The sequence below is a fragment of the Podarcis liolepis genome (assembly GCF_965112155.1).
Source record: "Podarcis liolepis genome assembly, chromosome: 4".
Classification (NCBI taxonomy): domain Eukaryota; kingdom Metazoa; phylum Chordata; class Lepidosauria; order Squamata; family Lacertidae; genus Podarcis; species Podarcis liolepis.
In genome coordinates, this window is record NC_139558.1 from 48126018 (window position 1) to 48153900 (window position 27883).

Consider the following 27883-nt stretch of genomic DNA (forward strand, 5'->3'; position numbering starts at 1 on the left):
AAGTGTCCCCGGATTCATTGAAAAAAATCTGGTAACCTTACTCTAACAGCCAGTGGATCCAGGATAAGGATTGTACTGTAAGTATTTTTCAAAATTGATACCAGTGGACTGGTCTCCCAAAGAGATTGTTCAGATGATCTTTGAACATCAGCACTTGCTTTTAAGTCTTTGATCATCATATTTCAGCCAGTTCTAGTCCTGGATTAATGATGACTTGTAAACTGCATGGCTCCAGTTGCTGCTGAATTTTGGTATTATCACCAAGTATACAATTTCAAGGATCTTGTGAAATTTACTTTAGGAGTAACAATTATTGCTTTATTGCTTATTGTTTTTTGAGATTGCAAGCTGCTCTCAGAAGCTTCCCTTCTCTTGATGACAGAAAATATTGGATAAATATGTATAAAGTAAATCACCGAGAGACTGAATTTTGAATTAATCAAGAAACAGCTTTTTTATGATACATTTTCAAGTTTTTAGACCAGGGAGATGCAAACAAAGCTCATGGCACATATCTCAACATGAAACCTAAATTTCCATTTCACATTTATGTAAGTATTAGGATAATAACACTATATAAATTTAAATAAGAATGTATGGGAGTATCTTATATTGAGTTGTTTTTTTTTGTCTGTGTGTGTATATCTATATATCTTTTATATATATCTTTGTTCTTTTTCTCCCCCTCACTTTTCCTTCTTTTTTCTGTATTAGTTTATTTCTTTTAATTGAAACTACTTCAATAAAATATAAATAAATAAAACTTCCATTTCACAAACACAGGAAGGTCATGTTACCATCTTGCAAACATCATTACTTCTGTATAAACATCCAAGTCAACCTCAGGACTGGGCCTTCATAGTGCAATTCAATGCATGCTTTCTTTGACGTATATCCTACTGGATACAATAGGTCTTACTCTCAAGTAAGTGGGTTCAAACTGCTACCACAGTGTGATTAGGACAGGAACCTTCACAATAAAATATTTTGAATTTGTGAAAATACTAGTACAATGCTAACTTGTTTTTCCTGAAATGCTGCTACAGAAAGTAATTAAAAGAAAACCTTAAACACTAACCTGTTACAACAGAAGTATGTTCATCTCCGCATGATATGTGAAAAGGCTTGTCATTTTTAAACCAAAACTTGCTAGGCACATTATCGGCAAATTTGCTTTTTCCAAATGTGAATACAGCACCTGATTCTAAAAAAGAAAAAAATAGCCTAAATATTTCATACTAAACATTTCTATTTCATACTTTACTCCTAACAGCATTCTTTCTGAGAGAATGGCATCTGGAAGAAACCTCAAAAGTAATCTAGTTCAGCTTGGTCCTGATGCAGGAAATTCACTGCTATGGCACACTCATCTTCTGCTTAGAAATCTCTAAAAAAGGAGAGTGTATCACCTTTAGAAGCAGTATGCTCCACTGCTGAACAGCTCATGCTGTTAGGAAGTTCTTATGCTTAATCTAAAATGTTCTTGTAATTTGAACCAATTGGTTGCAACCTACAAGCTGAAACAGGGGAAAACACGCAACTATGTAACAGCCCTTCAGTTATTTTAAGATTCCAAAATCCTTGGGTGTATTTTTCTGCCCTTGGTGTCCAAAGTTCTGCTAATATAGAGACAAATATTTTATTAAATTGTCCAAATATTTTATCAGATATGACAAGCAGTGCTGTTAGGTACAGGTGAGATTCCTTATTTCAAATTGGAAACACAAGTAGCAAGAAAACAAACAAAGGCTGCAATCCTAAACAGTTATCTCAGAGCAAACCCAACTGAACTTTTATGAGATTTGCTTCTGGGTGCGCATTAATAGCATCGCTCTGTTAAAAAGTTTTCCTGGGAGAAGGTGAGGCCAAAATAAAAAAAGTGGGAACCAGTTACTTTTAACACTTTAATTCAACGAGTCTTTGCAAATAAGAACATTTTAAGAGCTTGATGGATCAGGCCAATGGTCCATCTAATCCAGCATCCTGTTCTCACCATGGCCAGCCTGTGGGAAGCTGGCAGGCAGGACCCAGGCAGAAGAGCACTGTCCCCTTCTGCAGTTTCCAGTAACTGGTATTCAGATGCATATTGCCTCCAACCATGGAAACAGAGCCTAGCCATTCTGGCTAGTAGCCATGCATAGACATATCCTCCTTGAATGTGTCCAATTCTTTCTTTTTTAAAAAGCCTTCCAAGTCACACTGCCTGCTGTGGGAGCGAGTTCCGAGTTTGAGTATACAGTGGTACCTCAGGTTAAGTACTTAACCTGAAACTGTTCTTAACCTAAAGCAGTGGCGTAGCGTGGGGGGTGCCAGGGGTGCCAGCCGCACCGGGCGCAACATCTGAGGGGGCGCGCTCGCTGCCTCCGGAGTCGCCGAAGAGCCTCGGGCACAGGCTGTAGCAGAGCCGCATGTCTCGCGGCGCCCGGCTGAAGGTGCCCGGCAGGCAGCGGCTCTCAGCGCTCGCCGCGGAGGACGCGCCAGGCAGCCCCTCTTCACAGCCCCGCCTCCGCCGCTGCTGCTGCAGCTGCTGGGCCGTTGAATTTTCCTTGCCTCTCTGCCCTCCTCCTCCTCCGGGCAAGCGGTGTCGTTTGAGCAGCAGCGCCAGCGGCAACTCGCAGGTTAGGGGTTGGGGGGCGCAAATAACTTGCCTTGCCCCGGGTTAGGGGGCGCAAATTACTTGCGTTGCCCCGGGTGCTGACAACTCACGCTACGCCGCTGACCTAAAGCACCACTTTAGCTAATGGGGCCTCCTGCTGCCGCCGGAGCACGATTTCTGTTCTTATCCTGAAGTAAAGTTCTTAACCTGAAGCACTATTTCTGGGTTAGCGGAGTCTGTAACCTGAAGCGTATGTAACCTGAGGCATATGTAACCCAAGGTACCAGTGTACACTACATGAAGAAGTGTGTGACAGGCCCTATATCTGACCTTTTAAACCATTTTCTTTACTCATCTGGAATGAAACATGTGGCCTAAAAATAACGCCCTGAAATACAATGTGCCACTCTGCATAATGGGGCTGAAAACATTGAGGGCGTTTTACTTACTTGGAAATAAGTCCCTGAAGTAAATGGGACTTACTTCTGAGCAAGCACGGGCTAGGAAATGGTTCAAACTCTCCTGAGTCTGAAGCAAATTCCCTACTTCTCCCTGCCTCTACCATGCAATACGGAGGAAATAAAGAGCAAAGTGGGGGGAGAGGAGAGAAAAACAACAAGAGGCGGCGGGGAACCTGGCGCGCGCTCGCCTCGCGGGGCCCGCCGATGACGACAGAAGCAGGCGAGGGGCGCCGGCACCAACCAACTAGCTTCCCGAGACGAGGGGGGGACGGGACTGGGACTCACCGGGCACCTGCTCCTCGGCCTCCCCCATGACAGGCTCGAGGGGGAGGCGCCTAGGAGACAGAAGGAAGCGCGAGCAGCCTGGATCCCGGAAGTAAACAAACCGCCTGCCACTAGCAACGGAGGCCGCTAGAGCAGCGACCATAGAGAGTCGCCGCAAGCCGGGGTAGAGCGTCATCTCCAAGTACCATAGAGGTTTTCTTTTAAAAAAAACAAAGGAACAAAAAACCCTCCTCGAAATATTGCTTTTACGAAAGTTACCGCCTGAATAGTTCAATAGCAATTAGCAAGACTCCTCCATGAGCATTGCAAAATGGTGGGCACCGAGAACAGGGGGCATTCCCACTTGGAAACTTTCCAAGGGCATTTCATTTATTACACGTTTATACCTCCCGTATAGTAAAAGGTCCGTATAGTTAAAGCTATGGTTTTCCCAGTAGTGATGTATGGAAGTGAGAGCTGGACCATAAAGAAGGCTGATCGCCGAAGAATTGATGCCTTTGAATTATGGTGCTGGAGGAGACTCTTGAGAGTCCCATGGACTGCAAGAAGATCAAACCTCTCCATTCTCAAGGAAATCAGCCCTGAGTGCTCATTGGAAGGACAGATCGTGAAGCTGAGGCTCCAATACTTTGGCCACCTCATGAGAAGAGAAGACTCCCTGGAAAAGACCCTGATGTTGGGAAAGATGGAGGGCACAAGGAGAAGGGGACGACAGAGGACGAGATGGTTGGACAGTGTTGTCGAAGCTACCAGCATGAGTTTGACTAAACTGCGGGAGGCAGTGGAAGACAGGAGTGCCTGGCGTGCTCTGGTCCATGGGGTCACGAAGAGTCGGACACGACTAAACGACTAAACAACAACATCACCTCCCGTTAGATCATTGTTCGCTGTGCCAATGTTATCCTCACAACCAGCGCTTTTTTCCCCTAGAAAACAGGTGCAGGAACTCCCAGGAGTGAATGGCCCAGGGTCACCTGGCGAGTTTCAAGGGTTAGCAGGAATTGGGCAAAGTCTCCTTAGTCCGAAGCACTGTGTAACATTGACTTTCTTTGGCCAACTGTTGGAAATCAAAGACTCACAGATTCACAGAGTTGGAAGGGATCCTGAGGGTCCTCTAGTCCTACCCCCAGGCTAAATATAGCTATCTTTAACTATGAAAGAAGCTGCACCTATTGAATGTCAGCCTTTTAAAAACATGCAATAGTTCCTCAATTTGCTTTCTTTTTGATGTATATTTTTCCATATAAATAAAAATCTAAAAAATAAATAAATGCCTAATTCATATAATAGTTATCCCCCATAAATAGGAGAGAGGAAAGAAGACTGCATGAATTGGGTTTCTGTAAGGCTATGAGTCTGTGTGGAGCAAGTCCATCACACCTGTAAGACTTGGTGTCTGTACTGAATACCTGGCATCACATGTAGGTCTTCTCTGTGGTGGAGAGGAGGGAGTGGCCCATGAGAAGACCTTTGGCAGCCTAGTAAATGCCTCGACTGGGCTGTAGATTTTGCTGTGTGTTTAAGGACAAAACCCATGGATTTCGCAACTCTCCTAACTAATGACACTTATCCATAGTATTTGCATAAGATTACATACCGTGAATTCCTGAGCAGATCTTACAACTGCTAGAGATAGCACTGTCTCGTGATAGTTTTACCTTTGCTCTTTCACTGAATGCATTCATTATTTCACCTAAGTTTAACAAGGTGACTATAACTATATCTTAGCATTTGGTAAATATGCTGTTTAATGTTCGGTCCCTGTTCAATGTTGGGAATGCAAGCAAGATCAGCAAGCATCTGGTGCAATGTATTCGGTAAGTGTTTAAATGCCACACAACAACAGAGCTGGTGGAACATCCTGGGCTGTCTACTCCAGTTTTTAGCAACTACAAGACTGCTGATATAGGCAAATCATAATCTGTCTCTGTTGCTTAGCAGCATTCATTCATAAACCAAGAAACTAAAGCAAAGAAATTATATAGGAAAATTGATATGTCAGAGCAATTACCATCACTGTTTTTTGTTTGCAGATGTTGTCTGGCAATTTCATATACTTGAAATAAATTTGCATGCTTATTTCAAACCCAATAGAATTGTATTCTATTATTTATCAATAGCTCTGACTCTCTCTGGAATAGTTGTGATCATGTGAAGGCTTCTTTTCGTTGGGGTGGGAGTGAGCACCCTTAGAAATATCTGTTGCACCTCCTGCTGAGTGGGGCTCTGGACTTCTGTTTCAAAGTCCTGCCCTGATGGCACCATAACTTTATAAAGAATAAACAGAAATCATTTATTATTTTGTTAAATGTCTTTTGTTGTTTTCACTTGTTTTGTTAAATACTGACAGAATACTTGTTTGCAGCAGCAAAAATGTTAACTAGGAAGGCTCCTGATATGACCACAATCTCTGAATGGCATTGTTCAAATCCCTAGCTATTGCAGATATGGAAAAACCAATGGATATTGTGTGACTACTGGGGTGTGTGGATGTATGAAAGCAAATGTTGTGAGCATACTGATCTTTTTTTGTTTATTATTGGAATGTGCATTGTAGAACACCGGGAAACTGTTATTATTATTTTGGTAATTTTAATGGAAGCATATACGGTAAATGAAGGGAACAATGATTTTCAAATGACTTACAGTCCCATTACTAATATATAAACACAACACCATTTGTTCTGATAAGGGGAGTGGGGGTGTAGGGATAGTGACGGCAACAACAACAACAACAACAACAATAATAATTTATTTATTCCCCGCCCATCTGGCTGAGTTTCCCCAGCCACTCATGGTAAAAGTAGTGACAGTGCCACATAGTGCAAACAGAGGCAGAATCTCCCCCTACCCCATGCACACATCAGCAGTGGTTTTCTCAAGTGTAATTTTTCACACGTTTCCATTGTAGCAATATGCATATTTATAATACTGAAGAACAACAAATTATTTTATTTTTATTGATTATTTACTCAACTGTTCACTTGTATCCTGGTGCCATGCATTTGTAGAGCATTGTGCCTTTGAGCCAATAATCTGGGACCACAACTTGACAGTGGTTATTTCAGAATACAAAATTCTGAATTATGAGGTAGTTGAACTTCTTTTGTCATTTCCCTTGAAGATACAGGCATGGGCCACAACCTACTAAAACTCCCACCCATTTGAAAGGCCAGGACCTTCTGACACTGCAAAATTATTCAGCTGAAGACATCAAATATTTGTTGTGGGTGGCAGCAGATCTGAAGGAAAGAATCAAATGTAAAGGAGAGGTATGTAACATTTGCACTATGAATTCTCTTACCCCCATGTCTTTTTAGTTATACACATGACCTTAGCCACAATCCATAGCTATCATGTATCTGCCTTCTGGTTTCTTAGGAAATACTGTGTTTTTATGTGTTTCCCCTGAATTCAGCTTCAATCCGGATTTATAAAAAGAACCACCTAGCTGTGTTTTAAAACACAAATGTGGGTGCTACCTAGTTTGGGATTTGAATCCTTGATGGTGGGAAGGAGAGGACAAGAAAAGTCAGGGGTCAGCAAACTTTTTCAGCAGGGAGCCGGTCCACTGTCCCTCAGACCTTGTGGGGGGCCGGAGTATGGTTTTTTTTTTGGGGGGTGGACGAATTCCTATGCCCCACAAATAACCCAGAGATGCATTTTAAATAAAAGCACACATTCTACTAATGTAAAAACACACTGATTCCCGGTCCATCCGCAGGCCAGATATAGATGGCGATTGGGCAGAATCAGGTCCCCGGGCCTTAGTTTGCCTACCCATGGGAAAAGTAGACCATGTGATCTTCAAAGTGAAATGAAGATTCCTACCCTCCACCCGCAAGGTTTAGAAGGGTTGTGTTTGAGAAATTGTTTGGGCTTTCAATGTTAAAAAGAAAGAAAAAGAAAGCTTACCATATTCTAGAAATATAAATCTAACCAGAACTGAAATGATGACGGAAAAAATCTTTGGCATGTTCTCCTACCTCACAATTATCTGGGGTAGGGGAATCACATTTATATCCCCCTCCCCCGTCTCACACACACACACACACACACACACACACACACACACCAGCATTCCCAGTTGGGGGAGGGGCAATTGAGTCTGTGTCGTGTGTGAATGTGAATGCACATATGCAGTTTACATGCCAGGTCAGCTCTCAGCATATTGGCGGAGACAGGGCGTGTAAAGCATCAGTGGAATTCTACATGCAGAGCAGCACTAGAGGGAGTAAAGAAACTAGTAACTAGGTCACCTCCAAGGCACAGAAGTCCTCAATGTGACAAATTGACAGGATAATTGCCTTAGACTGAAACAAGTATTAAGATTTCAGTTTTCTAATGGAGCCCTTAAAGTAAGATACAAAAGTGAAATATTAAATACTTTCAAAATTCAAACCTGCATTATTAGGTTTTATCAGATTTTGAATAGTTACACATGTTTTTATTTCAGCTTGGCAAGAACTTCTAGGATTTGGCCAGCTCCTCCAACTGTGTTGTAATTAAGCCACTCTAAGCCACATTAACCATTAGGAAGAAGCCGTTCCCAGGACCTAAAGTGCAACTCTATTCAGAAGCCCTACTGAATTAAACTGGACTTACTCTCAGGCAAATAGGGTTAGGACTGTAGACAAAGCAAACAACTGAGATGGAGCCTAATTCTGTCCTGTATATACTAAAAGGACTTCACACCCATCTGCAAGTGGTATAGTGTTTGAAATTACTTTCAAGTGTAAAGCAGAAAGTTCAACAATATTTATTGTTCTTACCAGTGTGTCACAAGTTCTTTTACTTCTGTTTTTCAGTATTTGCCTTTGCTGCAAGGAAAATCATTAGCTATGATTTTTGAGAAAAGAAGTACAAGGACTAGATTATCTACAGAGACAGGTGAAAACAAGCCAAGAATTTGACAGTAAATACAGCCTTCTGTATTAACTGTATATTATTTACCTGCATATGATGAAATAACATTATTCAAAGTAAGAAGACATCACAAAAGAAAAATGAAATTGAACTTTGAAAATTCCTTAAAAGTTGTTACTTAGCCATTAGTAGTTGAGCCATCTAGTTGACCATTAAAATCAAGTCAAAATGGAATTTATAACAGAAAATAATGGGCACAACACAACCAGCATTATGCCAACAAGACTTAACATTGCATTTTTGTCAGGAACTGTTTCGGTATGCACACTGCTTTTTTTCTAAAATAATGCTTAGGGGGTACTCTCATTTTGACTCAAGAAAATCACCATTTTATAGTTCAAATCAGGGAAGATCAATATAGGAAATGGACAAAAAAGTACAAAGATTCACAAAATGTTTAGGGGTATACGTACCCCTGTGTACCCCCAGAAAAAAAGCTCTGGGTATACAGAATGTTATCTCTTTGGGGGCTTTAATAAACATTTCATTCTGCAAAACATTCAGCTTAGGACAGGCATGTCCAAAGTCCAGCCCGGGGGCCACTTGCGGGCCCCGGGCTGCTTTCAAACAGTCTGCCAGGCAATTTTGAAAAAGCAATCAATTGCAGCTCCCGAGCACTTGGCCACCAAAGCCATTTCCTTTTTGCGGGCTCATCACAAGCTCTCCCCTCTGCGCGGGGTGTGTGGCAAGCCCCCGTGCCATTAGGGAGTCCCCAGCTGTGTCACTCCTTGGGTCGACCAATCTGGTTGGCCCGGGTGTGTGTGTGGCTAAATAAATAAATAATACTACAGTACATGTTAGGGACGTTGATGCTGCAGTGATGGCAGTGGCAGAGGGGTGGCTGCCACCTTGACCCAGTGCCGGATTTATGTATAGGCTAAGTAGGCTGAAGCCTAGGGCCTCTAAATCTAGGGGGCTTTGCCAGCCCTCCCACTCCCCAGTGGGCAGTCTCACCTCTCCCAAAATTGCAAACCCAAGACTTCAGGTGAGGGCAGGGCAACTCATGCCTCTAAATCTAGGGGGCTTTGCCAGCCTGCCTACTCCCCAGTGCCACAGTCTCCCCTCTCCCAAAATTGTAAACCCAAGACTTCATGCAAGGGCAAGGCAGCTCAAGCCCAGCAACTATGAGACTCTGGGCTAGCCTGTGGGGCCCAATTTGAAGCAGTGGGGCGCAACTTGAATTTATTTTTTTTGTAGGACCCCAGTTCACAGCCAAAGTCTGCAAAATCTTACATATATAAATAAAGTCCATCTAGATTGCCCTGGTGCAGGGGCCCCCTTAGGAGCGGTCCACGGGGCCCAACTTAGCCCAATTGCTCCAACTGCCTTAAGGTCAGCCCTGATGAGACTGTGCAGGAGTTGGATTGACAAGCCTTGCACCTTCTAGGTCCCTGGTGTCATCATTCAGAGTACAGACTCAAGGACTTGTTATGGAAATACAGGGGGGCACTTATTGGAAATCAGTTTTGTCACCTCTTCCCCCCAAACCCCGAGACAATGAGCCCAGCCACCTTTTATTCTCAGTTGCATAAGCACTAAACTACAGCATGGCTATAAACCTATACATTCAACTGCTGAAATATACACCCAATATGTAGCAATGGAGATTTATGTTACTGCTTTATGAATGAACACTGTGTTTTATGAATGGACTGTATTTTGTGAATTACCTAAGAGCCACCAATAGGGAGCTCTAGAATCTGACAGCTAACCAATCGGGTACTACCAAACAGTGACCCCTATTGCTGAAAGCAGGTAACCAGCAGGGAATGCTTCAGCTCAGCCTTTGCACTGTTGATTGAACACCCCCTGCTGTGCAGATAATGGAGAAAGCTCATAAATGGTATCCCTTCTGGCATGCTGGCCAACTCTATTATGCACTAGGAGCCCAGAATAGCAGCAAATAAAATCCACTCATATGTCAGCAACTGTCTTGTCAACCAGTTCTTCCAAAGTCTTCCTAAATTATAAAACTCCAAAATACAGGCCAAAAGAGAGCAGGTCTGGGAAGAATGAGGCATACAATGGGCACCACCAGTGAAAAGGCCCTGCTCCGTGTAGCTCCTGCCCTGTCATTTGATAGGGTGCCCACTTGCCCTCCTTCTTGACATGGAATGCTCTCTATTGGAGTCCCCAGGTCCACTACAAAGACCATAAGAAGGGAGAGCAGGGACCTTGAAGTTCCCAATGGCTGTTAAGCAAGCAAGCACATAGGTCACATTTGTCAGTCAGGACGCCTATGTCCTGGCCAGGCATGCGCCCAATCTTGTTTTTGTACAATCTTGTTTGCCCTCAGTAACCAAAATTATATTATCAACATATACAAGCAGAAATGTTGATTTTCCTTCATTTGCAAGGAATCGTACAAAACAAAGTGGCACTAATAGAGAAAAGTTCCAGGGTGGCAACAGAAAGCAAACTAGGAAAACTGGTGCTATTAACGGTAATCCTTCTAGTTGGTTAATTGGTTCGGCAACTTCCATGAACATGATGTGTGATGATAATTATTTCCCCCAAGAGTTAAATGATAACTAATCAGAGGCAGCTACAGTTGCAAATGGCAACAAAATATCTGTGAAAGGAAAAGGAGCAGGTTTACTCAAGTGTGTTGTAGGTAGAAATACTGTTTGTAATGAAGTGAGAGAGTTTACTTGCTCGAATTAACAAGAAAGTTTTGAGAATTTAAATTCTAGTTTAAAATTGATTACTTAATTTTGAGAAGGGGATTGTAACAAAAACACTGGGGCCTAATTTGAATAGTAGAGAGCCTGGTATCTGGTGGGCAGTCCAAAGCACTTGTCAGGAGAGCTATGAGATTCAGGTGAGGGTCAGATGCCTTGTAAATCCCAGGAGGTATATAACAGGAAGACCTGGCCTGCCCAGAGGCCACCATTCTCCTAAAGAGGAGAAGCCTAGCATGGAAGACCTGTGTATAGTACGCAGATCTGAAAGAGCCACAAAGGGTAAACCACCCAAAAGGTATGCTGAAGAGTTTGCTAAAATAGTCAAAGCAAATATAGCTGTTGTTAGTAACTCAGAGAAGGTTAGGGAACCTTCAAGCTTCCAAGAGGTCCAAAGTTTAACCTCAGAGGATGCTGAGCCATGGTTAAATGCCATGAAGGCTGAACTTCTGTCTCCTCAACACCTAAGTGAAAATATAAGTTAAACCCAACAATTTCTGTGGTGAGCAGTGTTCACTTCATCAAATCTGGACCTCTTTGAAAAAAGTTTGGACACCACTGGCTTAGGACAATGGTTGTGGTGCCATGTGCTGGTAAGGATTCAAATTTTCCTAGTATACGACCCCAAGACAGGTTTAAAAGCTGGCAAGATTATACTTTTGTACCTTTCTTATGACTAAAAATAATGCTTCATCCCAGAAAATATTATGAGCATGTTCCCAGAAGATATGTTGACAGATGCGTGGTGGTGTTGTAAGATTTTTTAAAATATAATTTTGTTTTTTTTAGTTTTCAAAATATATCTGCTTTTTGTGTTTTTAACTGTTTTTGATGTTTTGATTGTACATTGCCTTGAGATGCTTGTGTAGAAGACGATCAGTAAAAAATAACAACAGGTTTGGTTATTACAAACAGCATCAATAGAGAAAAGATTGTGCATATCTCTCTGTGAGATCTTCAACACATCTAACTTGTACATTGTTCTGGCATGTACAGAGGTTATAGAAAAAGGCAGTCCTTGACCACAAGTTTACAGTCTCTATAAGATCCGACACAAAAGGAAAAACAGAGGGAGCAGAGGAAGGAAAACAAACTTGGGTACTAATTCTTAAAGTTATATAATTGCTTTTGTTACGACCACCTTGATTGGAAACAGTGGAGGAGGCAAATGGTAGCTAGTCTTTTAGCCAGGCTAGTGGAGCAGGCCCTGCTATAAAAGCTGATAGTTCAGAGCTAAGATTATTCAAATGCATCTATGATAAGAACATGGCATTCAGGTCTTTGACAACATGATAACATTTTAAAAGACTCATAAAAATTATATAAACTTCTCTTTTAAAAATAAAAACTTGAAATATTCTTTGGTACTAATGAAATTCTGAATGCTATTTTCTCCTGTATTTGGTTCACACACAGATTTGCCATTGGGATAGGGGAGGGCTCTTGCAGATTTATAACTGTGGGGAAAGACATAGTCAAATTATCCCCATGTCTGCAGTTCTAAGGGAGAAGACATGTAGTATGACTTGCCATAATACTTTGAAATGACAAAGGTAAAAGTCTTAATCATTGTATTTATTTTAGGATTTGCTATCCTTGGTGGCCATCCCTGTTTCCTCACAACACAAGATATTCACCTGGGCATTAATGAAAGTATCACTGACACAGCACGGTTTGTACGACACCTTGTGTGACTGTTATTTCCTTTCTATATTTAGATGATGAAAGCTAGGGTTGCCATATTTCATACTGCTTTTAGGAATGTCCAAAATTGTTGAGCTTTTTTTTTGGGGGGGGGACCAAAAGCTGTTTAGCCAAAAAAATGATGGGCTTGATCCAGGACAAAGTGTCACCTTTCAGAAGTTCCCCCTGGACATCAATTTTGCCTTTGAAATCCCGGTAATGTCCGGGATTGCAGCCTTACAAAAGCACTAAAATTGCTTGAATTCAGCAACTTTCAAAACTTAGGATGCATGAAGATTTTACTATGCATCGTATGTATTTACACCCTGCTCTTCAGCCAGAGAGGTTCCCAGAGTGGCTTTTAGATCAGTGTTTCCCAACCTTTTTTGGGCAACGGCACACCTGTTTAATGAAAAAAATCTCGCGGCACACCACCATTACAGCCCCGTGACGTCAGCGCGCAGCGTCACGCCGGGAGGGACGCACGAAAGTGAAAGTTTTTTCCCTCCCCCTTGCCGGGGAACCTCCAAGCTTTGGGGGTGGGAGGAGGCAGCAGAGCGAGGGACTGAGGGACGGCGGCAACTGAGGCGGCGGCGGCTGTTGTGGTGGTGGCGGCGATAGCGGGCGGAGGAGGGGCAGCGGCGGGGCTTGAGGAGCCGTCGCTGGGAGTTGCTGCTGCTGTTGTTGCTGCTGCTGCCCGGACATGCCGGCCTCCTCCTCCTCCGCTGTCTCGCGCTCCTCCCTTTTGCACGCGCTGCCCCGCCGCTCGGCACCACCACCGCGGAGCCGCCCCCGGCTCGACGCGGATCCTCGCCGCCGCCGCCTCTCACCGCCCGACTCGCCCGCCTCCCTCCCACGGCACACCAGCCAACGTCTCACGGCACACTAGTGTGCCGCGGAACACCGGTTGGGAAACACTGTTTTAGATCAATAAAAGCAACACAAACCTTTGCCCTCAGGTTTAGGTCTAAAAAGATAAAGACACAAAAGGAAGAGGGAGGAGAAAACAGGCAAACTCAGGCACCAAACTATTGATGTTGTATTCTTATAAAGGCCTTTTCAGATGGAAACAGAATCCTTGCAATTCAAAAACAAGCCTTGGTGGTCCAACCTTCCTAGAAAGAGGTATAAGAAGTTGTTGAAGTTGCAGGATGGGGTCTTGGCCTTGCCGGGCTAGCTGGAATTCACCATTTTCTTGTCATTTGTACTGTGGCATGCAGGCTTACTGGGGCCCCTCACCCTCAGAGCAGACAATCCTGGTAAACACAGTTTGGGTTGTGAGTCTATGGTGAAAGTACTCACCGTGTTTTATTTGTACACAGAATCTTCTCAGAAGATTCCTCAGAATGAAATCAGGAGAAAAACTAGTTCTGTAGTTTATAGCATAAACTGTCCATGCCCAAGTATTGCTTGGCTGGAAACAAGAAAATCACAAACTTTATTTACATTAAACAGTTCATTGATATTTCTGTCTTCTAATTCTGTCTCTCTCTCTCTCTCTTCACTGCCTTATTTAAAAAAAAAATATTTTCAGTGGTTAGCAGTCTACATTTTAAACCATCTGTATTTAACCATGTTGTGCAAGCACTTAAAATTATTCAGGCAGATTAACCATTATTAAAGTACTAATTTTCTATGAAAAATTGAGTGGGCTTTACATTTATTTTGCTTTCTGAAGGGTGTTGTCAACCATGACAGACGCAATCCTGGCACGAGTGTATAAACACATCGATCTGGAGGTGCTGGCACAACAGGCCACAATCCCAGTGATAAATGGACTGTCTGATTCTGACCATCCCCTCCAGATTTTAGCTGATTACCTTACACTCCAGGTAATATTCTCCTGTTCCCTGCTTAACTGCAAAGCTTTTAGCCAACTCAGCTACTCTAAAAGTTCAGACCTAAATCCTAAATAGTTGAGATGTGGAAGGCTGTAAAAATATAAAGGTCTGGCACTGTGAGTGTGAGTTGTGAGCTGTTCAATTCTTTCTTCATTGGATGGACTTGGGCAGGCTGCTGTTTCCAGGCTCAATCACCCCCAACTTTAGTATGGGGTTATTAATACTGAGCCACCTTACATGACTGTGGTGAGGAATATTTATCCTGCTTTTAAATGCACTGCATAAATGCTAAGTATATTAAATTATTTTCCTTAGGACCTTGTTAGTGTCTGTCCACTCATCCAGCTGTTTAGAAATCAGGCATCCTGGTCCCTATCCAATGTCTCTCTACCTCTAATACTGTCTGTTTGTCAAGACAAGGATTAAGGAAATGCCAAGGGTTTTGGTGGTAAAACCAGTTCAAGTAGCAACTTGCATTACATCTTCAAGCCATCTGTCATTTGGCCCACAGTTTCTGCACTTCATGAAATTCCTGCATCAGTGTTCCTGGTGCAACTCCAGGGGAGCAACACAGTCGTCCATGATGTGGTTCAGATCCAGTTTGAGGGAGCTAGCTATTAAATCTTTTATGACAGTGGTCTTTGAAAATTCTCTCTGAAGTGATACATCAGGGGTGGGGGAAAGCTCTGACCCCCTAGAGGTTATTGGACCACGACTCCCATAAACCCCAGACAAATGGCCATGCTGGCTGGGGCTGATGGGAGTTGGAGTCTGACAACATCTGGAAGGCCACAGGTTTCCCCAGTCGTGGTTTACATGGGCCTGAACTTCTAAATTGCAGTCATTCTGTAAAGCACCTAACTAAATGTGCTCAGAAATCCAGGGCATCTTTCCTTCACAATGATGTTCACATAAATAGTGACATTTTAACCTCACCAATTGAATCTTTTTGATTGTGAACAACTCTGCATCTTAGGTGGCAATTTGTGTTTGATATTGGTACCTCCCTCACTTTGGTGTTTTGTGTACAATTGTGTAAAGTGTAAATGACACATAAGCAGCCTTCCATTAAGCCTGGTGTGGGCAACATGGTGTCCTCCTCATGTTATTGGACTGCAGTTCCATCAACCCTGAGCAGGGCCATGCTGGCTGAGGTTGATGGGAGTTTGAGGTAGTATGTTGGCTACTCTTGTTGCAAAGATTCGTTCATGTACATGTACCTGGGTATCCAGGACACAGGTGTTTAAGGATACAACCTGTCCTTGCTGTGGGAAACACCAGCATACTTATGGCAAAAAGATTAGCTGTACAAAGTGTGGCATCTTTTCTTTTGGCTAGATGAATCACACAAGTTAAGCTCTGAGTGGGTGTTCTTTGATTGCGCATGGAGGAATCTGAAAAGTATTCATGCAGGAGGCTTAAAATGCTGTGGGAACCATGCTGGGTGCAAAAATGGCTCTTTCCATAAATACACATTTGGTGATGGCTTGTTTCTATTAAAAGGATCATTCAAGGTGGGAAGAATTACCCAGTTATAGAAGAGCAGGGCCTCTGGATACTCCATGAAGGTGGCATCCATTCAGGCTTTGTGAGCTGCTGTAGAAAGTTGCAACACCCCAGATCAGGTCCTAACAAAAAGAGAAATGTTGGCTGCATTAGAATGCAGGGTGAATAAATCATTTCCAGCTCTTCATTTTGTCTGATAACCTTTGGAAGGCATTTCATCACCAAGAATTGACAGCTTTTCAGTAACTGCAAGTGACTCATGGTTCTTATGTAATAGTTCGCTGCCTGCTAGCTGTACTAGCTGTTAGCATCCTGCCAGTTCCCTTCTAGGCTACCTGTTTAGAGAGAACAGTGTTATTATCCATATTTCTCTGTGTGTGTCTTGGCTTTTGTGGTTCAGGACATCGAGCATGACAGATGGTTCTAATACTTGACTCTTGTCATCTGATGAACTATGCCGGCTATCTCCACAGAGATTAGAGATATTAATAAAGAATAAGTATCTGATTGTTTGGATAACAAGTTATTATTGGCTTTGGTTAGGGCTATTCTACCCCATGTTTCATCATCATAAGTAACAATGACATTCAAATCTGTGCCAAGAAAAGTCATATTATGCAAATTAAAACAAATATTCATGAATTTATTTATTTTGCATAGTCTTTCCTGCTTCCTGCTTCATAAGCAGGGACAAGGAATTATTAGCAGCATGGAAGACCAACCCTTAATTGTTGGAAGTCTGCTCAGGCTTCATTGGTTTTTTTGATGTATCACTTTCAAAGTATTATTTTCACATTATCTACATGTTTATAAGAAGAAAGCAGGATGCATGCATTCTAAAATAATGAATGAATGAAAGTTACCCACATTGTGGCAAATTCTCCATCTAATATAAATGCAGTGCTAGAGTTCTGTGATCACAGGCATGTGAAATACACAGATATATTTCCATGTCATTCATACTTATGTGCTAGAGAAGCATATGCTCTTGTATGGAACAAGTATAATGAATGGCTCCAGCTCATAGAAAATAAGGCAGGATATTGTCCATTAGTGTATAGGCACTTAAGCAATTTGCTTAACCTTGGCTGGGATAATAATAGTGTATTGATTGACAGAATAATGTTAATATCCTGTAATGTTTATGACAAAGAAAGAATATGGGTAATGGCAATTTGTTCAAAGGCAACATCCTTGTTGCCAGATCCCAGACTACATGGTATGATAAAAGTTGCACTTCAAAACTGACAAGCACTGTAAATAACTGTGGCTTTGTTTTGTTTTGTATTTGGTAGGAACGCTATGGATCTTTGAATGGATTGACCCTAAGTTGGATAGGTGATGGAAATAATGTCCTAAACTCCATTATGCTTAGTGCTGCTAGATTTGGGATGAATCTGCATGTTGCTACTCCAAAGGTAAGAAAATCTTAGTTTGGGAGAGAGGAAGTCAAATGTTCTAAGGCAAAGAACATGGACTGCACCTCCCATCATTCCTGACCATTGCCCATGCTGGTTGGGGCTGATGGGAATTGGAGTCCAACCACATTTGTGACCCTCCAAGTTTAGCGATCGCTGCTCTAAAGCTGAAATACTGTTTTTCCATAGTTTTCACATTTTGTTTAAAGCAGCATGGTTTTAGACTAGCATGTGGCTCTGAACAGGGCCAGTAAAGTTGGTTGTCAGCTTTGAAAAAGAAAAGCATTTGTGATTTTATTAGAGGGTTTAGCCTCACAAAATCTATATACAAGAGTGCAAAGGCAAATTAACTTTGCTTTGGAAGCTGATTTTAAAAAATCTAAATACATGTCCATTGATAATGAGTGCACTTTATCCGGAGTTTAATGGTATAAAACTGTTAACAAAACTAGCCCATTATCACTCTGAAGGAAAATGCTTAGCTACAAGGAAATGGCCTCAAGATTCAGAGTTCAGGAATGAGAGGGTTAAAGATTAGACTGAAGACAGAAGTTGAAGTCACCATTTCACTAGAAGAACAATGAGCTAGTCCCCATGAATTAGATTCAGAAGATCCAGCCCCAGAAGAGACAGAGTTTAATCTCACAAACAGTCCCTGAACTTTAAAAAAAAATATGTGCTCACTGTAATAGGTTGCTTTACTAAGATCAGGACAAAATTGAGTAATTCGTACTGCTAGCTGGGCACAGTAGATTAAGTAATTTGGGTGGTTAGGAGATCTGACACATCTTTTGATTCTCGCTCTTCTTGAAGAGCCTCTGTGCTGGCTGACATTTACCATGAGCTTCCCCACATTAGTACTCTCCAGATGTTGGAATCCATCAACTCCAGCAGCATGGCCAATGGTCAGAGATGGTAGGAGTTATAGTCCATCAACAAATGAAGGATGCTGTCAGGGACCGGGCAGAGGAGGAATGGTGGAGACTGCCTCCCCATCCTGACCCTGGAATCCATCAACTCCAGCAGCATGGCCAATGGTCAGAGATGGTAGGAGTTATAGTCCATCAACAAATGAAGGATGCTGTCAGGGACCGGGCAGAGGAGGAATGGTGGAGACTGCCTCCCCATCCTGACCTTCCAGGGAGGAGGAAGCAGAAGATAGTATGGATTTACAACAGCGGTTTGAGGGAGGTCACAGCTCAGAGGTAGATGAGGACAAAAGTTGGGAAATAATGGCAGAGGAGAAGGTAGGACCAAAGCAGCAGCTGATTGACACGTTGTCTTTAGAAAGCATTCCAGAGCCCCCATCTCCAAGAACCCAGTGAGCCTTAAAAGTAGGAGAGCAAAGAGCTCAAAGACAGAGGGCATGTAGCAGCATCCATAGAAGTGACAAATGAGGAAGTGGGAGAGACAGGGGGTGGAGATTCACTCGGGACAATGCCATTATCCAAGAGGCTGGGTTCTATAGCCTCTCTCTGTAATATTGAAATAAAAAAGGACAGTAAGAAACTTTTCCTTCTCCTTATGCTTTATGTGTGTGTGGTGGAGTGACAGCAAGGTTGGGAGCAGGTAGTGACACTGGTGGGACCTCTGCTGTAATTCAGTTCTCCTGACAGTGCACCCTCCCATCCATCTCGCCCCCATTCCATCCAGGTAAACAGCAGTGATGCTGGTGTCAGGAGAGCAGCTTCACCCTACCATATGTGGTGTTGCTGCTTTATAGGGAATTGGCATCGACCCAATACCCCCACACACATTTGCTAGTATCATATCTCATTTTGGCTCCAATGTGGTTCTATTTATGCAATTACCATCTAGATGCTTTTTAAAGTCCAGGGGCCAGTTTTCCATAGCTTGGAAATCTAATCCAGGAACTCTCCAACCAACTTTAGGCACGCTGCCAGTTCAGGTATTGTGAATGATATACGGTAGTTAAGAGTACCCAGGCTACTGTCTATTTCTATAAAAACTGGGAATGTGTTTAATGTTCTCTATTAGTAGCAATAATGGAATACATTGTAACACTGTAATCTATTTTGACAGGGTTTTGAGCCAGATCCTATGGTCATCAAAATAGCAGAACAGGAGTCTGTAAAGGTACGAGGATGTGACAGTAAAATGTTTTTTTTCTACAGTGCTCCATGTGAACTTAGTGCATTTCCTCTGATTTATTCATGTTAGCACCGCACCAAGTTGTTTCTCACCAGTGTCCCTACTGAAGCTGCCAAAGGAGCCAACGTTTTGATCACAGACACATGGATAAGCATGGGGCAAGAGGCAGAAAAAGAAGAGAGACTGAGGGCTTTCCAGGGTTATCAGATCACAATGAAGGTAAAATGCAAAGATTTCCCACCAGATTTCTAAGGTTTTGTAGATTCCAGAAGAAAACTTTAAAAACATTTTAGGCCTCATATATGCTTGCATTACCTAACACTGGAGATTTGTGGTACATGTTTGTTGAAATATCTACAGAGTACATATTTTAGATTATTATAACAATGACTACAGCTACTCTGAAGCAACTGCTAACCTTAATAGAGTGCCACAAAAATATCAGGCTGAACGCTGCATAAGGAACTTCCCTACCTTCCTGAAATAGTGACCTGAGAGATGAAGTAAACATAACCAGTGTGTTTGTGTGTGTTTGTGTATTTATATATAAATATTAGAACCAAAAACAGGAGGCCCTGATCCTAGTTAAGACCACAACATGTGGGGAAGGGGGCCTTGACTCTTCTGCTCTCTACTATGACCGTGAAAAAAATATCACACAACCCTGTGTGGCAAATAGCAACAGTCTACAAAAAGCAAAAAAGCACCTTCCCATTAGCCAATAGTTTTTATTCTACTGTTGGTACTTACTGCAAGGGGGTTCAACTTTTTCAGGGTTGCAGCATGAAATACAAGGGTGAAGTCTCCCCTCCCCAAATCGCACACCTTCTTGTGCTTGGTTTTAATCTTGTTTTTGGTTCAAGTAATACTAATGTGTGGTTAGGCCCTGGGAAATGTAGAAGTCACATCTCTGTATCTGGATGCTATAGTGCAGGGGTAGGCAACCTAAGGCCCATGGGCCGGATGCGGCCCAATCGCCTTCTCAATCCGGCCCTTGGATAGTCCGGGAATCAGCGTGTTTTTACATGAGTAGAATATGTGCTTTTATTTAAAATGAAGAAGAAGAAGAGTTTGGATTTGATATCCCGCCTTTCACTCCCCTTCAGGAGTCTCAAAGCGGCTAACAATCTCCTTTCCCTTCCTCCCCCACAACAAACACTCTGTGAGGTGAGTGGGGCTGAGAGACTTCAAAGAAGTGTGACTGGCCCAAGGTCACCCAGCAGCTGCATGTGGAGGAGCGGAGGCGCGAACCCGGTTACCCAGAAAATGCATCTCTGGGTTATTTATTTGACATAGGAATTCATTCATTCCCCCCCCCCAATATAGTCCAGCCCACCACGTGGTCTGAGGGATGGTGGACTGGCCCATGGCTGAAAAAGGTTGCTGACCCCTGCTATAGTGCCTGCATGGATGAATGCACATAAATTGCTCACTGGAGATAACAGTGGATGAGCAACAGTCAGGGAACAGAATGGATATATTTCTTCAGGATCAATTCACTCACATACTTAAGCAGTACTCCATAAGCAATTGGTAGTCCATATTTATTGTGAGCTATCTATTGCACACACCATTAGTTCAGTGCTACATTGATTACAATGTGCACAGATCAGCTTCTGAGAAGCAGGGGCATTGTTAGGCAGGGGCCTAGGGGTGTGGTTTATTTTATACATATAAATTAGGATGTGGAATTATTTTTATGTGGCTGTGGTCTCATTGCTTTAACTACCCAGCAAGCAGCATCATTGTTCCAGAAGGATGTTTCCTTCTTGAGCCCACTGAATTTCTCTTCTTCCGATATCCTCTATATTAAAAACTGTTTGATTCTGCTGTTCAGGGAAATACACACTTATCAGGAATAAGACCCTATCAGGGGAATTTCTCCATCTCTTTTATCAGAGAGCAATAAATAAATGGATGAATAATGGATGGAATCGTCCAGAGGGAGGCATGGGCTTATACTATGAAAGGGGCAAAAGGAATATGGTGAAGAAAATCCAGCATTTTGAATAGAGGTGGGAGCCACATAATAATAATAATAATAATAATAATAATAATAATAATAATAATAATAAAAGTCAATATTACTTCTCTCTTACCTCATCCCATTCTACTTTTGATGATGTGTTGGGTTTTTAGTACAGGTTTGGGGTTCTTCGTATTGAGCTGTGATTTGTTATCTTTGGTGATCTGCAGTAATACTGTTTCTCTCTAAAATCCCTTTGTTACTTATAGCTTTTACCTCTTACTAAATATGCTTAAGTAATTTTCTGGCCGTGTTATGCTAATGTTTCTTTTAAAAAAAAGACCAGGCAACATGGGAGGGTCACATTTATATATAAAAAAATATGAAATACAAAAAGGTATGTGGCTGAAATATTTCTTATATAGCAACTTAAAAATAGAAAATGTAATCTAATAAAATATTTTAAATGGTTACATGAAAAGCCATTCTCTTTATTAATATCTGTACATTAAACTGCCATATTTCAACCCTATTTCCCAGAATGGTAGTGTTCAAAATTGCTCATAGTGCTATGAAGCTTTGTTCAGGTATTAGATTAATATATAATGAGTTATTGATATAAAGGAATACATTTGGACTTTTAAGGCATGCTTTAGATTGTGGGTTTTTTAAAGGCATGATTTAATAGGCAATTATTACCCTTACAAAAACATTATAGCAGCATGCATAGCAGCAGTGCAGAATGTACCAGTGATCCACTGTAATTTTTTTTCTGAAGCCAAAGATGAACCTCTTGATTACACTGTGATATATTTTGAGCAACTCCAACTGACAAGCCTGCCATTGATTGAATGAGTTATAGGTCCCAGCTGCTGGCTCTTAAGGGAAGTGCTGATCAACCAGTTGCTCAACTGAGAGGTGGCAGAGAGAGGAATAGGCAGCAGAAAGGAAGTGAGGTGAATGGAATGCTAGATGCACATTCAGGGCACCAGAATCAGGACCACTCTGGCAGCTCTGCTGAAAAGAGCCACATTATTATGGCACACACATTTTGTGTTTAAATCAAAGGCTGATTTTCCATTTCGTAGGTCATCCATGAGTTTTACGCAACAGCACTGGACTGTTGGAAACAGAATATACTCTTGACGTAGGTTGCCTTTTTAAGCAACATATTTTCTTTTCAATGCCTGCCACAATTTAGCTGAAAATGCACAATGTGGATGGCAGAGAGTAATACAAAATGCATTATGCAACTCGAAGTAGATTGGGAAAAATAGTTATAATTGTGGCAAGATGTATGAAGTGGGTTTCAGTTGCTGGTAAAGGACCTCAGTAAAGTCAAGTTTATATTACTGAAATTTTTAAGGGTAGCTTTGCATGCTTTTCACATGTGATTTTCCTAATTGCTCTGCATGTACACAGGTACATGTGTTAGGGTACAGGGAGCATGCCAGGTAGTGAAACCCATGGACTTTTACCCAAGCAAATGCATGTATGTTATGATGTCCATGTCCCCAATACATTAAGCAGGTCTGCATGTAATGTTAAACCGTAGCTAAAAATAAATGATGGCTTAGCATGAATTAGCAGTGTGGCAGTGCACCCAGCAAATGCAGTGCTTGCTTTGCTACTCTCTTGTTGCTGCTCTTGCTTTTGTTGCTGCTGCAGCACCTTTAGTAAGTGTGGTACAGAAGTCCTGGTTCTGCACGTATTCCTAAGTACCTTAATTCTTAATGAACTTGAAGATGTAACACATTGCATATGAAAATGCTTGTTGTATAAAGGATTAAGAGAAGAATGACGTGCTCTGTCAATTACCAAGTTACTAGTAAATGTTTCATTTGTTCAGGCTGCAAAGTGATGATCCAGTAGTTAGGGTAGTATGCAAATATAATAATATCAGCTCTAAATGCTCACAGAAAATTTAATAACTTGAAGCATGGCATATGCCACAAAATATTGGCTTAATATTGGCTAAGTAATGGATGGCTAGACCATGTGGGACTGCCCTAGTCATGTAATTCCTGTGAAAAATTAGTGCTAGTTAGTGCATAAATGGGTTGTGATCATAGAGCTGTGCCCTAGACTCATTTAGGTCACACCTCCTCTTCTCTGATAAAGGAGGAAGTGAAGTCTTCTTTTCCTGTTCCCTCTCTCTCCACACTGACCAAGGAAGACGTGCCTAAGCAAACTCCAAGCTTAGAGCATGTATTTGAAACTCTCTTTCTATATTTTCAACCCAAGAGTGTTCTGCCTATATTTTCCTTGCTGCTGCTTGGATAAATGCATGAATCTGAACTTTGGGACACTTTATAAGTATTTTAACTTTACTCAGCAGTGTGTGGTCTGTTCAATGAAAAATGGGTAGAAAGAGAGAAGCACTGTTTGCAAGCAGACTAAACAGGATAAAAAGGTCTAATAACCTATATTCCTAATGCTATGCAGCTGCTTGACTGTTGTGAATTTAAAATCTGCTACTGAGGGCTCTCTCCTGCTGGAGAGTGAGTTTAGCACCACATTTTGAATCTGTACGTCCAGCTGATTCTTTTATTATTTACCCCAGACACATGGGTCACAGGGATTCATATTTTCCTCACACAATTCCTTCCAATGCCTGATGGATGGGGGGGGCATGCGTGGGAAGTAATGATGTGATGCTCTGTGATCTGATACATTTATAAGATGGTATAAAGCTGAACCACGTTTTGTTTGGTTATTTTTTCATAGTGTGTTGCCACAGTAATATATGTATTGGGCCTAGGAAAAAAGAATTACATAAATATATCTGGCTGTTTTCCTAGCCCACCACTAATGTTGTACGTCAGTGTGCAGAAATTGCATAAGAAGGTTTATGTATACTCAGTGCTTCTATTATTTTAAATGTTTTCTGTAATTTTTTGGCATTTAAAGAAAATGAAACGTGAGTACACAGAGAAAGCAAAGGGGATAAATACTCCTTGGCACCTAATCAGACTGCAAAGAGGAAAGCACACAGCTTAAAAAGAGGCGGCTCATGGCTGACACAGCAGTGAGCAAGAGAGCAATTACCATAAACCATGGAGAGAGGACAAAGAAACCAGAATTAGAATACTCACACAATTCTTTCAGCTTGCTAGACCCTAGCATGACCCACACAATGCTGCCAAAATCAGGGCTTTTGAGAAAGAGTAATTTTAAGGGATACATGCATCATTTCAACTTTTCAACTTTGTGTGTGATCATCTGTTAGCATGTTTTGGCGTTCAGTTTCAAATCTCTCTCTCTCTCTCTCTCTCTCTCTCTCTCTCTCTCTCTCTCCCTCTCCCTCTCCCTCTCCCTCTCCCTCTCTCCATCTCCATCTCCATCCATATCCATCTTTAGACTGCAAAAGTGGCTGCTGCTGATTGGACATTTTTACACTGCTTACCCAGAAAGCCAGAAGAAGTTGATGATGAAGTGTTTTATTCTCCACAGTCGCTGGTTTTCCAAGAGGCTGAAAACAGGAAATGGATAGTTATGGTATATGGGCACTCTGATCCGATAGGCGTCAAAGATCTTATGGCATAAAGAAGGCATTCTGTGTGCTGCAGGGGAAATAACCCCAATCTGTTATCCACCTGACATTTACAACTGCCCTGACGTCCACTTGCCTATATATATGAAATTCTAGGTCTGTGCTGATTTAGCCGACTCAGTAGTACTGACTAAAAGGCTTTTCAGGATGGTATATAAGATCTCCCTAGTCCTGCCGGTTATCATTCCAGTTACACCACTCATATCTGAGCCACTTGCTCAGGTCTTTTACTGGCTTGCTAGTCTTTCACTGACTGGGCTGCATTGGCTGTTGCAACAGTAGTCTCATCAACATGCTGGTATAATAATGGCAGACAGGACACTGCACTGCAGTTCTTGCACTCCATCCTATGGTGTTAAGTGCACAGCAGTTCAAAGGACTGGGCCATCCTAAAAGGCAAGCGTAATTCTCATTCGTGTTTAATTTGCCAATTCTAGTAGTGGGTGGGTCAGGCACCTGGCAAGGTCTAGAGACTGTTGAGGGGCCCACTGTTGATCTCAACGGCCTTTGTACCTGTTAGAGGAACACCACCAAAAGCCATTTTATTTTGATCTACACCCATGGTGTAAACCAGGAGTGGGGAACCATCCTGAGACTGCTTGCCAAATGGTGGGTGAGGCCAGAGGCAAATGTGGGAAGAGTAATGGGTGCAACTCTTAGGTTTGGCACATAGGCTACATTCCAGCTACACAGAAGTCAGAGGCTTCTAGACACACCGACCCACATGTACAGATGCATGTATGTTTTCATTCTTCATCAAGACATGCGAGAGGTATTGCCACATTTCATTCCAGCCAGTCCAAAACACTCAGGGAGGGTGCATGGCAGAGTCACTGAGGGGTGTGGTTTGGAGAGGGATATCACAGTGTAGAGTTGTAAGGGAGCTCATTGCCCTACAACGCGGAAATCACAGCTAAAGCATCCTTGACAGATGCAACCTCTGTTAAAAAAACTCCAAACATAGTGTACCACCTTACGAGGGAGTCTGTTCCACTGCTGAACAGCTCTTACTGCCAGAAAGTTCTTCCTGATGTTTAGTAGGAATATCCTTTCTTGCAATTTGAATCCATCGGTTTGAATCCTACCCTGTGGAGGAGCAGAAAACAAGTTTGCCCCATCATCCATGTGACAGCCCAGATATTTGAAGATAGCTATCATATAACTCCTTAGTCTTCTGCTGGCTAAACATATTCAACTCCCTCAGCTGTTGAGCCTAGTGGGCGTCCCAAAGGCCCATGGGTGCAGATTCAGGGTCCTGGCCTGAGGTTCACCATCCCTAGTATAAATTAATAAACACCAAGATCAATGTGACCTTTTTTATTAAAACTTTGCATTTTCCTGCACTGTTGTAAATTAACATTATGTATGCAGCACCATTTCCCAGTGTGGCTGGTTATTTCATATATTTATTAATTCTCTCTTCTAGGCTGTCATGGTGTCCCTGCTGACAGATTACTCACCACAGCTGCTGAAGCCTACATTTTGATCCTTGGATTTCTGCCAAGAGAAAAGATTCCTTACCAGCATTCACCATTCTGGTCCATGAAGTCTCTCTTTCTCTCTAAAAAACAAGATCAAAGCAATGATAATTAATTAACAGAAATGGAAGTTTCAATCATACTTTCATTCTGCATCTGTTCTATCTCTTAAACACTGCAGCTGCATTTCATTATCTAGCAGCTTTTTTCTTCCTCATCCTACATATTGATTAGCCCCCTAAAATGATGACAGTTTAACAAATGGATGAGTCAGAAAGGCAGGCAATAGTAGAATTGATCTCATAAATGTGTCCTGGAGCTGTGTACTGCGAAAACTGCTGCAGTTTTCTCGAAAGCTGTCATATTTGCCTGCTGATCGGAGGGTGGGTGGGTGTGTTTCTGAATGACACAACTGAAATATACCTTTTAGATTCTGATATTAAGGCTGCAGACCAAAGCCCACTTAGTAGCTCACACTTAAGTTCAGGGGAATTTACTTCTCAGGAATGAACTGCAAATATATTATAACGGACAGTAGTGATGGTGATATATTAGTTTTTGTGTGATTTTGGATGCAGTTAGTATATTTAGTGTGTTCATAGACATATATTTATTTTATACAGTTTTCTATAGTTTTGCTTTCCTAAAATGTAATCAGAAAGAATGTTCTTTGCTGACATCCTGCACTGCCTCCTTATTAGCAAGGTTCTGCCTCATTACTTTATTAATGTCTCTAGATTTATTAAGACTTTTTATGATATAAAACAATAAATGATAATAAAAATGAAATAGAAAAGGAATAACCAAGTTAATCCAAAAGTTTCAAAGCAAATCTATCTTCTTGCTGGGTGATACAAAGCTTTCAGGAAGTACAGAAGCTTCAAATAATAAATAATGTCCTTCTTGCTACAGTCCTTACGGCTCTGGAATTACTGAAAAGAGAGTTTGCTTTTCAAGTGGATAAGTAGAAAGATAAAGAACAAGACCGATGAAGATGAAAGGGAAGCAAGAAGAAGGTAGTGGAAGGTCCTTTTTTCCTACATCAATTGAGCAAAGAACCAGAGTACTAAATCACAGCTGCTGTTTGGAGACTACTGTTCCAGAAAGGTATCCCACCTGCCATTAAATTTGTGACATATGTCACTTGCTGTCGGGATGCCAGTTCTAGAAGTTCTGTTAATCAATCATCAACATCAAGTGGAGAAGGGGGTTTCCAAGTCCATAAAACCAGTAGCAACTAAGCTTCACAGTTAACTTAAGCTTTGCAGGTTAAACTCATCCTTGCTGTCCTGGTGGAGCATCTCCACTTAACCAATGGCCTTACTTACTTACTTACTTACTTACTTACTTACTTATAGTATCTGCTCACTGCCAAGT

The 27883-nt window shown here is 41.9% G+C and overlaps 2 protein-coding genes across 4 annotated transcripts in view; one reads left to right on the forward strand and one right to left on the reverse strand.

Annotated features, from left to right (window-relative positions):
* The window catches only part of RPGR (retinitis pigmentosa GTPase regulator), a 42092-nt gene extending 38375 nt beyond the window's left edge, over window positions 1–3717 (reverse strand). Inside the window, exons 1-2 of one of the 2 annotated variants that reach the window (XM_083498369.1) lie at window positions 3343–3717; window positions 1079–1204 (exon numbers count right to left, since the gene is read on the reverse strand). In XM_083498369.1, the coding sequence (XP_083354495.1) occupies window positions 1079–1204; window positions 3343–3517 (301 nt within the window). In that variant the 5' untranslated portion in view covers window positions 3518–3717. Of the gene's footprint in view, window positions 1–1078; window positions 1205–3079; window positions 3248–3342 lie in introns of those variants that run through there. The other variant, XM_083498370.1, reaches the window with a different exon arrangement.
* Window positions 3718–4200: 483 nt separating this feature from the next.
* Window positions 4201–27302, forward strand: OTC (ornithine transcarbamylase). 2 transcript variants are annotated; one of them, XM_083498387.1, is made up of 10 exons: window positions 4201–5159; window positions 6467–6614; window positions 8151–8232; window positions 12534–12621; window positions 14311–14464; window positions 17275–17397; window positions 19441–19494; window positions 19579–19728; window positions 24836–24973; window positions 26455–27302. In XM_083498387.1, the coding sequence occupies exons 1-10, from the start codon at window positions 5083–5085 to the stop codon at window positions 26512–26514; spliced, it is 1074 nt and encodes a 357-aa protein (XP_083354513.1). In that variant the 5' UTR covers window positions 4201–5082; the 3' UTR covers window positions 26515–27302. The 2 variants fall into 2 exon arrangements, with proteins under 2 accessions (XP_083354513.1, XP_083354514.1); XM_083498388.1 differs by having other exon boundaries at window positions 6473–6614.
* Window positions 27303–27883: the final 581 nt, after the last annotated feature.

Excerpts from the sequence above, each read along its gene's own strand:
- OTC (XM_083498387.1), top strand. The coding sequence starts at position 5,083 with ATGCTGTTTAATGTTCGGTCCCTGTTCAATGTTGGGAATGCAAGCAAG. Across the intron at positions 5,160-6,466 it reads CATCTGGTGCAATGTATTCG|ATACAGGCATGGGCCACAAC; the intron begins GTAAGTGTTTAA and ends TTTCCCTTGAAG. Across the intron at positions 17,398-19,440 it reads TGCATGTTGCTACTCCAAAG|GGTTTTGAGCCAGATCCTAT; the intron begins GTAAGAAAATCT and ends CTATTTTGACAG.